Source organism: Asterias amurensis, chromosome 1 (assembly GCF_032118995.1).
Source record: "Asterias amurensis chromosome 1, ASM3211899v1".
Lineage (NCBI taxonomy): Eukaryota > Metazoa > Echinodermata > Asteroidea > Forcipulatida > Asteriidae > Asterias > Asterias amurensis.
In genome coordinates this window covers 4,844,102-4,857,903 of record NC_092648.1, presented here as the reverse complement: position 1 = coordinate 4,857,903, position 13,802 = coordinate 4,844,102, and the positions used below count along the sequence as shown (strand labels likewise).

The 13,802-nt window shown below is 39.8% G+C and overlaps 1 protein-coding gene across 1 annotated transcript; it reads left to right on the top strand.

The window, feature by feature from the left end:
* Positions 1-493: 493 nt before the first annotated feature.
* On the top strand, positions 494-13,695 carry LOC139943351 (betaine--homocysteine S-methyltransferase 1-like). Its single transcript, XM_071940184.1, has 9 exons — positions 494-754; positions 2,277-2,406; positions 7,100-7,254; positions 8,078-8,272; positions 9,470-9,617; positions 10,012-10,206; positions 11,015-11,145; positions 12,138-12,232; positions 12,606-13,695. The coding sequence occupies exons 1-9, from the start codon at positions 737-739 to the stop codon at positions 12,697-12,699; spliced, it is 1,161 nt and encodes a 386-aa protein (XP_071796285.1). The 5' UTR covers positions 494-736; the 3' UTR covers positions 12,700-13,695.
* Positions 13,696-13,802: the final 107 nt, after the last annotated feature.

Here is a 13,802-nt window from a genome sequence, read left to right as displayed (position 1 = left end):
TTGTATCATGAGAACATTAACACAATAATAATCAATCAATTAAACACCAACTAAACACTAATACTTTGTTGTATTATTCATAAATAAGTGATTATAAATCAGGGGTTAACACGGGGGTGTTCTCTTTGAGAAATCCATCCCCAGGGTTCATTCCACCTGCTACGAATCTTCTTTCATACTTGACAGTATACAACTCACTTCATTTGACAAGCAAATACAAAATAATCCATACAATATGCCACCGCCCTTAATTTTTTAACTTAAAAGTAAATCACAAGAATTTGAAACTAGAGGGCGCTTTCCGAAATAATGTGTACATAGACCTTTTCGCAAATACCGGGGCGCGCGCGTAAAGCTTGGAATTAGGTGCATTGTGGTCTAGCTGATTACAAATTTGATTCATATATATCCCACAATGCACCTCATTCAACAGTCTGCGCTTGCGCATTGGTATTTGCGATAAGGTCTATGTAGTAGTGGTGGGTCCACTACTTATGAACCTCGGTCTTATCAATCAATCAATCAATCATGCTCTTACTCTTATCAATGCTTAGGAGGGGGGCCTATATGTGTATATGTGGGCCCACTGAGTAAATGATGTCGTAATGGTTACATGAATACTGAACCATCAGTAGGCTAGGCCTACACAGAATTACATCCATGCATGTAGTCGCCACAGGACTATAATCTTTGGGACATTGTGTCTACTTGGGCTTCACGGTGGTCAACTGCAAAGATGGAACAACCCAAAAAAGTAGGTCTACTTCTTAGATAAATAACGTTTCAACCTTATACAAATCGTCACCGTTTTTAATGATTTTGTAGGGACGGTCATGTTAAAAATGCATGAACAGAACAATTTGGAGATACGCATTGTATTTTTATTCCAAACTGAAATCTCAAACCTTAAACCATTGGAGGTGGAAAGGTCAAAATGTTACAATGTTCAAGATGATCAAAGGGTAAACAGTAGTTCTGTCCTTTATAGCTTTGATACCATTGTGTAAATTTTATTATCATAGGTTTTCTAAAAAAAATGATTGGTTGCTACGTGGTTCAATTCGTTTCTTATTCCTTTTGTTGTTAGTCCTCTGTATAAATGTCAACTAAATATACCTGAACATCTGACCTCACACTTCGAGGGTCGTAAAATATGCACCAGATCTGCCGTTGAGCTCATGTCAATAATCACCTTTGACCATGCACACATCATTTCACTTGTCATGTGGTTAGACAGCATGACTTCAATCACAAGGTTGTGTGTTCAAATCCCCCAACTAACCGCTGATTTCACAATGACTAGATTAAATATTGTCGTCTAGTTACGGAACCACAATTTCTTGATTTGTGCAATTCATAATCATAGCATTAAACCAATGTTTTTTTGAGAGAGATTGGCTGTTGCCAGCTTGGTGTTTATAACCCCTTGTGCGAGTTTGCCGAGTTCCCTTAAGGGGAATATCATCTAAACAAACAAACAAACAAACAAACAAAATTGGCCTTCATGGTTCTGGAGATCACAGTTCTCATCATATAATGTATATGTGTGTACATTTATAAGCCAACACCTGCGTCTTTATCCTTGTTGATGAAAACATGGGACCAGTCTAATCATCAATAAGGCATTTATTTGTAAAAGCGCCTAATGGGAAAAACCTCAAAGCGCATAAAGAGATATTAAATGAGAGACAGGTACACATTACAAATAAGCAGATTACAAAAAATAGCTTTGAAAAACAAAATGAGTTTTCAACAGAGACTTAAAAAACAATGTAAAGAACTACATGTATCCTGGGAATATGCACAGGAAGACTATTCCAAAGAAACGGTGCAGCATGTGAAAAAGATCTGCCGCCATTAAAAAAATGAAATAAGCTCTGGTAGTTGTATGATAGCAATGACTGTTGAGATGGTCGTAAAGTCTGAGTAGGGGACTAATGGTGAACAAGTTCAGATAAATAAGCAGGAGATTGACTGGTTTCAGCCTTGAAAGTTAACGTATTTTTTGCTTTAACTGTACAAAACTTCATTGGGAGCCAATGCAATTGCACTAGTGCTGGTGTAATATGATTGGAACGAGGCAGATAACAAACGAGGCAAGCAAGCAGCAGTGTTCTGTACATGTTGAATTTTAAGGAGATCTTTATCAGGGAGCCCATACAGAAGTCTACTATAATAAACACACAAATGACACTATGACGTAATAGCAACACTGAGGGCGCACTTGGTACCCCTGTATATTATACCAAAGACATTTTTATATTTCTTCTTTGAAGGGATTGTTGGAGCGTTTGGCTGAGGGGGTTGTGGTGGGTGATGGCAGCTTCATTTTGACCATGGAGAAGAGGGGATATGCAACTGCTGGTGCATGGACTCCGGAGGCTTGTGTCCTACACCCAGAAGCAGGTTAATTATAGGATGACATCATCAGAAGAGTTGTGTAAAGTATACAAAGCTCAATTTTCATGACGTCTTCTGGGATGTTGCTCTGAAAGCATTGTTAACAGTGATATAGATAGATTGCACATGACCCCATTAACCACCATCTTTGATGTAAAACAATGGAAACATGTACGCATGTACACATGCTGCGCACAACTCTCAGCCAATGATAGCCTTTCACGCGTACACGATTCCTCAAAGATGGCAGTTAGCTCATGCAAGTCTATTGAGAGTTTTCTTTGTTCTCCCATTAATTGCACATCTCCATTGGTTTTGGACGCCCTTTCTATGCCAAAACTCAATCGGGTGTTAGAGTCGTCAGTTTGGTACCTTTTGGCGAACTCCCATTGGTTTAATACATACTTTCCACCCGCGGACCTTCATCCAACTGGGAACCCTATTGTCCACTTGTTATAGGTCCCTGATTTGAATTTGTACACAAAACCATCCACACGCAGTGTTAGTAAATTTTGTATACCATACTCATAGATCCTTTTCATTGACTGGTGGAACTCGCGTCACGCGTCACACTTTATTTTGCAATGTTATAGGCCTGTATGCCGCGATTCGTAAATTGCAATCAATTTATATAGGTCTGGAGTTCTATATTGATTATAGGAGTCCTATATTGATAAATATAGAGTATTTTGATACTTCGCAGCGTCAAAATGAAAAATAACGGTTCTCGTCTTTCCGAAAAAATAATTGGGTTGGTTCACCCCCCGCGCCCGACAAGGTTGGTGTCTAAGTGTCTACACTGAGTCAGCCACTATTTAGAAGGGGTTTTTAGATTTCTCAGAGTTCTGGATGGACAAGATTTTGTGTATCATTATTACGTGTTTCTTGTGAAACAAATGAATCATCAAGGATCCATGTGGGTGTTATAAAACAAATTTTATTCAACCCCAAAAATCATTCACAAATTTACCCAGTCAGTTTCCCTATTGATATCTGAAACAAAAAGTCGCATCCCGTTAAGGTGATCCCCTAGCTGCCGCTTCCTAGGTTGTATCGTAATTTGGGTGTGATCCCTGGCAACACGGCAGTTAACGGTTGTATGGCTTCTGACTGGCACCCCCGAACAAAGATATTGACAAAATCGGGACACTGCCAATATAGGGCTAGATAGCTCAGTTGGTAGAGCGCCGGCACGTTAATTCGGAGGTCGTTGGTTGGAATCCCACTCTAGTCAATTCTTTGTTCAACCCCAAAAATCATTTACAAATTTACTCTGTCAGTTTCCCTTGTGGTTTATATTGATATCTGAAACAAAAAGTTGCATCCCCTTAAGGTGATCCCCTAGCTGCCGCTTCCCAGGTTGTATCGTAGTTTGGGTGTGATCCCTGGCTACACGGCAGTTAACGGTTGTATGGCTTCTGACTGGCACCCCCGAACAAAGATATTGACAAAATCGGGACACCGCCAATATAGGGCTAGATAGCTCAGTTGGTAGAGCGCCGGCACGTTAATCCGGAGGTCGTTGGTTGGAATCTCACTCTAGTCAATTCTTTGTTCAACCCCAAAAATCAAAAAAAAATTCGAATAATTTCGTTTCTGCTTTGTCTCAGAATATAATAACTCGGTGAAGAATCCATTTCACCCGACCTCGCCTCGCGGAATGGCACATTTCACCTTTTGTTTTCTGCGACAGTGCACTCATGCATCCAATATTTGTATTATTTATATTCCAGACAATTGGTAACTAGTAAATAAATAATGAGCAATGCACTTAAAACAGTATAGCTTATGCAAAGATCACTATTCAAGGGAAAGGCGGCACTGTACATAAAAAAATAGTTAGCACCATTTAAAAAGTGGCTGTACATGCTGCAAGGACAAAGCATATTTGTCTCTTGGTTTCCACAAAATTGAGAGGAAGTGGAAAAGATGCCCAATACTGATTGTGTGTTCGTGTAAACAACAGGTTGCATCTTTGAGTCGTGTGTTCCAGGTGAGAACTGTCTTTGTTTGTTTCAGACTTGACTCTTGTCTGGCGGGGCAACAAGGTGAACAATTTAACAGTTGCAAATTCTCGTCGACCTGTTGCTTCATTCTACAATCATGAAGTATACTGCTGTGGTAATTGTCACTTTGATAGTGTTTGTCATGCGGTCTGTTCAGCCGGTCGCACATGCCGTCGGTTACGGCCCTTGCATGGCAGGATGGCAACTGTGGGAACGGTCGTGCTACAAGAGGTTAAACTCTCCCCTTAGCTGTATTAAAGGTGTGAGAAGCTGCCAAGACCTCCAGGCACATCTTGCCACACCTAACTCAAAAGAGGAACACGATTTCCTTTTCGACTTGGCAGCGCCTGTGTGGATTGGTTGTAGTCCTACTAGTGACGACAATGAAGGGTTTTGGGAGTGCATTGGAGACACCAATGATGTGAAGTATCGTGCCGAATGGCACCATCATAAGAATGCAATGTCTGCAGAAAGATGTGCTGTCATCAGTAGTATCTATCCCAAATGGCATAAATGGAATTGCGTTAACGTGCTGAAAAATGTGGTGTGTGAACGCCCCCTACCTGTCGCATCTCTCACTTGCTTTACATTGTAAACAATATCTTTTGAGGAGGGGGTCTGTTAACATGAACATCACACTACCAGGCTGTAGAATTCTGCCAGAGATCTGTCCATAATCACCTTTGACCTTGTATCGTTTCACATGGCCTTGTCGGTTCTGGAGATTCGCAGTTAAATCAGACGTACATACATATAAAACCATTATACATGCCCTTCTGACACTGGTGAACAACTCGTTCATCTCAAAACGACCACAAGATATTCGACAAGCACCAACTATTGGGATTTACGGGTAACATCATCAGGGGGCTCACTTTATATGTATACTTTGCAGCTCATCACCTGTCTGAGTAGATCCTGATATGTGGAGATTGTGCATAAAAAAATTACATGAACCAGGACCAGAATTACTGTGTGGTGAGGTGGATTGAACTGAACGTTCCATCTGAATACCTTAGATGCAATAGAAGCAGGGGGGGGGGGGGGGAGGGGGGTAGTGTTACCCCAGTTGCTGCCTGAATGACTGTGATATGGGTCACTGTGCATTGAACTCACAGCGTTTCTTCTTCATGTGTACCCATTTGGAAGCTGGACTTTGAGAATATAAATTACCAGAGTAATGAAACAGTTTTAATGAAATAATTTTCAATGTTGTAAACTTGTTTTTCCATTTACACTCACATAATGTATATTTACTTTACATTCACATTTAAGCTATTCATTGGTATTATATAGCACTGCAAAGGACTTTTTTATTAGAAGGGTATTAATTGAGTATTTGGACATTAAATGAATCCCAAATCACTGTGAATGAAGATGATTTATCAAGCTACGAGCAAGAGAGACTGTTGAAAGTATGAGAAATGGCTTCGGCTTTGAAATATGAAATAAAATTATGTTTAACACCATTCTATCGTGAATTTCGAGATTTGTTATTCCCCCTTCCCGTATTCTCTTCTTCTTCTTTCTTTGAAATTCATATTTTAATTTAATGATTGGAAATAAACACAATGTCATCCAGACACACCGAGTGAACCCCTTCTCTTAGCGATGAGATGTACTGGGGTCTTTTACTTGAATTGATAGCTGTCAATATCAACACACCGAACCGACAGCTTTTAGTCGCATCCGAAGGACGAAGCAATAATGGTTAAAGTGCTGTTTCTTGTGATGTTTGACTGTGTGCTTTTTACTTTTAATTGTATTTGATTTCATTTTTGATTGTCAAGTGCATTGGCATTTTTGGAAAGTGCACTATATAAATTCATTTTAATAAATAAAATGAATGCCAAGACCAGGGCCCAGTTATTAGAGCTGCTTAAGCAGAGAATATTGCTTTAAAAATGTTCTGATAAGCAGAAACAAGCAGGATACATCAGTCACGAGTTGTTCTTGGAAATATGTACATGTAGTTTGGCTATTAAGCTATAATACCATTGTGCTTTTTTAGCTACTTATTGTTCTAGAAAACTGAATGTCATTGGGCCAGGTCTGGAATCCACACTCTGCTAAGCAGAAACACAAGAATAATGACCCTATCTTATGGTCTGTCATGGCCCAGCGGATAAGAGCACCTGGCTCAAGCTCTGATGTATCTGTTCAGCAGAGTGTGGGTTAGAGTCCAAGTCATGACGCTTGTGTGTCAAGCAAGACTGTTGCTGTGTTCTTCGGATGAGACGTGAAGCTGTTGGTCCTGTGTGTTGTGAAATGCACATAAGTTCGCCTAGTGTTCCTGGTTTCATTGGCTTAATATAGACCTTATGCACATGACGTCATTTCAGTAGGGCGCCCTCACCTAGATATCAAAAGGAGGTTGTTCATTGGCCAATCCTGTGTGTCGCGCGTACAAATCTGTGCGTTTCGATTGTTTCGTCACCATTTTTCCACTAAGATGGTTGCTGGATGATGTCAATGCATAAGGTCTATTGCGCAGCATTGAAGACCATTACATGATGCTATGTAAAGGAATTGGTCTTATACTTCCAGTTCAACAATACATTGAGCATCACCAAGTGACGGATATGTTCCTTATAGAAGCCCTTATTATTATATCCTGATCACAAAACTGAATAGATCTTGGAGCCCTTAAAAAAAAATAACAACTATGAATTTATGTATGAAATGTTTGACAGTTCGCCAGCTTCATCGAGAGTTCATACGAAACGGCTCTGACGTGTTGCAGACATTTACCTTCTACTCATCAGATGAGCAACTACAGCATGTGGCCTCAGCCGTGTATGACAACGTACCGGCCGCACAAAACAACAATATCAACATGAAGACTCTGGTAAATAATGTTGTTGTTGTTATTTTTGTTGTTGTTGCTGCTGCTGCTGCAGCTGTTGTTGTTGTTGTTGTTGTTGTTGTTGTTCCCAGAGGTGGAAGGAAAGGCAAGACCCCTCTACACCAACATGACCTTTTGGTGGGGAGGTATTGTCAGCAGTGAGGGATTTGGATAAAGAATGGAAAGTGACAATTAAGGCTCCCTTGCTGCCCAGGATTACCCTCTAAACACTCACTGGCAGAATTGAACCATTTCTGGGCCAAACTAAGCCGGAATCTTATTAAATCAAATAGACCTTATGTGCATTGACATCATCCAGCCGCCATCTTAGAGGTCAAATGGTGACGAAACAATCGAAATGCTCAGATTTGTACGCGCATCGCACAGGAATGGCCAATGAACACCCTCCTTTTGACCTCTAGGTGAGGGCGCCCTATTGAAATAGCTTTATGTGCATAAAGGTCTATTGCATTTAAAATCAGGTTTAGGCAATTTGACCATTTTATGATCCATTTTAACACAGACTCCAAGTCAGCCTGACCCATAAGTGGGCCAGGTTCTAGTGGACCAAGAAGTGGTTCTGGTGCCACGGGACCAAAAAGTGGGTCAGGTTCAACGGGACCCAGAAGTGGGCCAGGTTCCACTGGACCTTCACTATTATAGCAATCGAGATAAACCCGAGTTGAATGTGCATAAAACTCGGGCAAAATTATTAACTTTTGTTTGCGTGTGTGGACAGTGCAATTATTAGAGATGAACTTGCATTCGAAGAAGCATTAGGATTTTGTCATGTTTTTGTCAATGTGTTGTCTGTGTTTTTTCACAGACTGCTGCAGAAGTCAATGCTGCTGCCATCGACATTGCTCAAGGTGTGGCACAAGAGGGCGGTGCACTAGTTGCTGGCTCGGTGTCTCCTTTATCGGAAATCAGCTTTCATAAAGGCAAAGAACACTCACAGATCGAGTTCAGAAAGCAGATGTCAATGTTCAAAGAGAAGGGTGTGGATTTCCTTCTTGGCGAGGTTAGTAGGAAACATTTACGCCTCTCTCAATATTTATGCATGAGGTACGTCACAATGCTAACTCAAAACGAGTCGATGGGCGCAGCCACTGCAAGTGATGGGGGAAGTGCGCCAATAGCCTCTTTTGGGGTAAGAATTATGATGTCATGCATAAGTATTAAGAGAGGCGTATATCAGAATCAAAGAGATAATGCAATCCAAGGGAAAAGTCTGTGCAAGTTTCTAGCGTTGCACACGTTTAATGTGGGTGAAAAACAAAGTACTTGCAAACCGAATTTCCTAAAAGTGTAACTGGGAACCCAAAGTTCCCACAAATGTACACAAATCCGAGACTCGCATCATTGTATCTGTAGAGTTGTTATACCGCCCTCTATTGATTGTAGTTGTTAGGTTTATTAGTTTCAATCCAAGATGTCTGACCAATAATAAACGTATGATATCGTGAACCAGTCTAATCAAACATGTCTAAGTGTCTCAGTGGTTAAAGCCTGAACACCACGGTCTCCGGGAACCGGACAATCCTTAAAATGTTACTTGGTACCCAAGGTTCTCGAAAATGTGTCTAGGCGTCTGGGTACCCGAAGTTCTCAAATCTAAGACTATCATGAATGTTAATGGGAACCAGAGGCCCGCCAAAATTAACCCTAGGTTCTCAAAAATGTACTTGGGTACCACAGGTCCTCAAATCAAAATTTCTCATTAACGTATCTGGGAACCAGAGGCTACCAATCAGGTATCTGAGAGCCCTAGATTTTAAAAAATAAATATATGAAACATGACTTTCTTAAGAAAATATATGGGAATTTGAGGTTCTCAAAGAATGTATCTAGGAACCCAAGGTTCTCAGAATCTATATAAGGGTACAATGTTTTCACAAATGTTCAAATACACGTTTCTTGCGGAAAAAAAGATGAACATCCCAAAGAAATAATCATATACTGTTCAACAACTATTTAAGCCATAAAGCCCGGTTCTTACTTCCTGCTAATGCGAATGCATTCACGTCACAAATTCGCCACGTTTCGGAAGAGCACATTTCAACTGATACAAAATGTTCGCGCGAATTTGTGGCGTCAAACTTCGTTTCGCATTTGAAATTGCAGGAAGTATGAACCAGGCTTCAGACTAATAAAAAGAAAGGTAAAGAGAAAACAAGAAAAGACCAAATGACCCCTTTTTACTTTTGAATACCAACAGTTTTTTAAGAAAGTGGAAGAGGCTGAGTGGGCGATAGAAACCATGGTCGAGATGGGCATCCCAGTAGCATGTACTATGCGTCTACCTCCAAGTGGTGACCACACTGGCGTCTCCGTTCAGGATTGTGCCGTCCGAATGGCTAAAGCAGGTAACTTTATGGAATAGTAATTTTGGTTTTACCCTACAGTACTTTCCCCGAGTTCTCTTTTAAATAAAAACACAGGCATATCACTCGGTATACTCATGCTGGTGTCATGAGAGAGTGCATGCATTGCAATGAATCACAGTACTGCCTTTCGACAAGCTTTGTATTTGACTCCTAGCTAGTTGTCCTAAATTATTCGTTTGCCTTTTTCCCTGATGGCCACCCCCAAACAAGAAGTTTACATTGTTGTGTCTGGTGCCCCACTCAACTTTTGCTAGGTATTTTTTGCTCAGCAGCTTTATTAAATCGGAACCTTGATATCCTTGTTTTTTTTTGCTAAGGTAAGATAGCAAGGCAAGCCATACAAATGATTTCTTCATTTTGTTTGTTAACGTAGGTGCCAGCCTAGTAGGTGTGAACTGCTTGTATGATCCATCCATCTGCCTCAAATCCATGGCCCTGATGAAGGAAGGCCTGGAGAAGGCGGGACTCCAGACGTATCTCATGGTCCAACCTTTTGGTTACCATTCACAAGATCCAGGCACCGAAGCACATCCAATGGGCTACGAGGCGCTACCACAGTTCCCTTATGGTGAGGCATTTAGATGGTGCTTGAGTCAATTTCGCTAGACCTTTATCACGCAGTCACAATATTGGTCATGTTCCCTGTTTCCAATAACAGCATGAATGTTAAGATTCATTGCGCAAACATGGAACCATACTACTATTGTACAACCTCAGTTTGGTTTCAACGAGTTGGAATGGAGTAAAATCAAGATGGCTATACCATGATAAAGGTCTATTCAATTCAATGAAATCCGTATATGAATTCCATATACTTAAAATAAGAAAACACAAATTAGGACAAATTTATAGCAGTACAATACAATCAAATTAAAAATATTATAAGAAGTGAGTCAGGACGATGTGCAAGTAAGCTGAAGCTTGTGAGGAACAGACTACATTTTATTATGAGACAGATAACTTTGTGCAATTTGAAATTAATAAGAAAATCTTATTTTCCTGAATGATGTTCAAAACAAAACCAAAACTATTCAAACTGGCCTCAAAAGTCTATAGAGGTATTCCAAGACCAATGACAATAGATGAACAGGAGACCCTCTGTTTAACTACATACCTGGTTCAATGTAGCCTTTTGTCGAGACCTTTTTGGCTTGGATAGCTTCGTAGAGCTGCGGTCCCATGCCACTGGAACCCGAGACAACACTCACTTGTGGCGAAGCCAGGAGGGCCCTCATGGCTGCGCCACGAGCGTGTTTGGTCTCCCATTCCAGTCGCTAAGGACCGCAGTTCTACGAAGCTATCCAAGCCATGATGGCCTTGACGAAAGGCTAATAGGTTTGCTGACAAGTAAACTGTTTTCTCTTTTTGTTATGCAGCAATGGAGCCTCGTGCTTTAACCCGTATTGATGTTCATCATTTTGCTAGAGAGGCTTATGAGCTGGGAGTTCGTTACATTGGAGGATGTTGTGGATTTGAGCCACACCATATCAAAGCAATAGCAGAAGAGGTATGCATCACTGATATTCTACTTGTCAATTGCAAAGCCATTGAACACTTTCGGTAAACAGTATTGTCCAAAGGGCCACACTTCGTGTATTACAACTTGTATATAAAATAACAAACCTGTGCAAATTTAGGCTCAATCGGTCATTGGAGTTTTCACAGGTTTGTTATTTTATACATAAGTTGTGATACACGAAGTGTGGGCCTTTGGATAATACTGTTCACCAAAAGTGTCCAATGGCTTTAAGACAAAATACAGGATTGGTTGTTCACACTGCTCTATTCCCTGGTTACAATCTCATTCAGAAGGGCTTGGTTTGGTTAATACTCACAAACCTAGTTGGCCTTTTTGAGGTATGGTGGACGCTTTAGGAGTACACCGTATGACTTGGGTGTATACAGACAAACTATTTACTCAAACCTCATAGTGTTGTAGTATTGTGTCTGCCATATCTCAAAAAGGCTTATAGGACTAGTGGCGCAGTAGTGTGCCCACTCTCAAAATGGCGTTTGAGGTTACTTTGTTAGTTAAAGTCATGGGGAAATGATTTGTTTTCGTTTTGAAAGATGATCAACTTAAGAATAGACTTTAGGAATTTAAAGCCTACTTAATTTCATGCCGTCCCGTCCAATACACTCCTACTAGAAACCTCCGTTCTGCTAACAAAGACACCCTCGTTATCCCTAAAGTTACCACCAAAGCATAAGGTCAACATAGTTATCAATTTGCTGCACCTCACTTATGGAACAATCTCCCTCTACACATCAAACAAGCCACCACGATCTCAAGTTTCAAGACTCTTCTCAAAACATATCTATTTAAATCTTCATATGCTTAAGTATTCTTTTGTTTTCCTCTGAGCGCTTAGAGACTTTCTTTTGGAGGTGTTAGGTGCTATAGAAGTACGGTTGTTATTATTATTATTATTATTATGCCTGAGAAAAATGTGTATAAAAAAATTGGTTTATTGTGTTTTCCTTTTGTCTGGTTGGCAGTTGGCTGAAGAGCGAGGTCACCATCCACCTAGTGCTGGTGCCCTGGGCTCGTGGAAAAGTCTTGCCCTCTGTGCGGTCAAAACTTATGCGGAAAAGTAAGTGAATCAACCCTGAACACCCGCCCCCTTGTGTTGTGGATATTGAAATTGTGGATATTTAGATTAAAAAGGCCCCGTTCTACCCCGTGAATCATTTTGGATTCATTAAAAAAATTATCAACGACATGGTTTCCTCCAATTGCGTCCTTGAGCAAGTTGCTTTATACTTGCTTCTCTTCACCCAGGGGAATGGGGTAGAGGTTGATTGTGTATGAAAAAGCCTTTATAGCGCCAAACAATAAAATTACAGGAATTTTATTGACCCATTGACCACTAATGTAAAACACAATAATACGGTTGTTGTAAAATGCAAAATGTGCTATAAAGAACCAGTTATTATTATTCATTTTATTGTTAATTTGTTTTCCAGGGCCAACTGGGAGTATTGGGACAACTTGACACCAACGGCCGGCCGTTCTATCGAAGCATTCTCAGATCTTGCACCAGCCAGCTTGATTGTTTGATCGATTTATTGATTGATTGATTGATTGATTGATTGATTGATTGATTGATTGATTGATTGATTGATTGATTGATTGATTGATTGATTGACTGATAGATTGAGTGATTAATTACCAGAATGTAATTTTCCATCAGATGTTCAGTTTATTCTGTTTCAAATGCCAGGATGATCAATTAAAGCAATTTTCAAAATAAAATACCAAAGGGTTTGAAATCAGGAAAAAGGATAGGAGAAAAAAAACCTTTAATAGACTAACCCCAGAGTGGTTCTGAGCATAATGAATAGAATATACAGACTTTATGATTTTATAACTGAACATGATTTCAACAACAGGGTGATAGGGTGAAAAGGTTTAGCATAGATTTTCTGTGGGAAAAACTCCCCAAAACTCACACCATTAGAAAGAACATGAAACATGTGGCAAAAACCTAAGATTTTGAAAACAAAACAAGTTACGATTTAAAAAACTTTAATAAAATAGCCTATACATTCCAAACATTTTATCAAAGATGTGTGTTTGCAGTCTTCCCGCAACTGATAAGTGATTAGATCGGTCATGTATTCCAGTGTCAAAGGGAAATCTGTCACCTGGAGATTCTGTGTGCCCCCCCCCCACCCCCTTGTTTGGAACTACCATGCACTGAAGAAGGTTGGTTCAAAAGGCGTTTTCAGAAGAAGTTTGTTCACAGTTCGCTGTATGGGGGGGGGCAGAATCTCTGGGTTCAGAGTATCCTGTAACACGGGGGTCTGAAAATTATGTAAATAATATTTGAAATAAAAAAAATTGTAAGTCTATAAATGTGAAACTTGAGCATATAATTGGTCTCTAGATATTTTTGTAGGAATTATATTTTTTTCTGTTTGAATGTTTTTGCCTTTAATAAAAAATAAAGCTGGTGAACTAATAATAATTTCTTTTTAAGTTACATGAAAATAATCAGAAAGAAAATGCTGTTCCATGAATTATAATAATTTAAAAAAATTCTCTAGTCTGCATCGCAATAGAGATTTAAAGATAAGTATTTAAATAAAAGTAACTTTTATACATAACAAATTATTGAATGTTGTAATCTTTTGTTTGATTGTAAACTTTGTGCCGTTAAA

Coding starts and splice junctions, on each gene's coding strand:
- LOC139943351 (XM_071940184.1), top strand. Junction 9,618..10,011: donor CGTCCGAATGGCTAAAGCAG/GTAACTTTATGG, acceptor TTGTTAACGTAG/GTGCCAGCCTAGTAGGTGTG. Junction 10,207..11,014: donor GCTACCACAGTTCCCTTATG/GTGAGGCATTTA, acceptor TTTGTTATGCAG/CAATGGAGCCTCGTGCTTTA.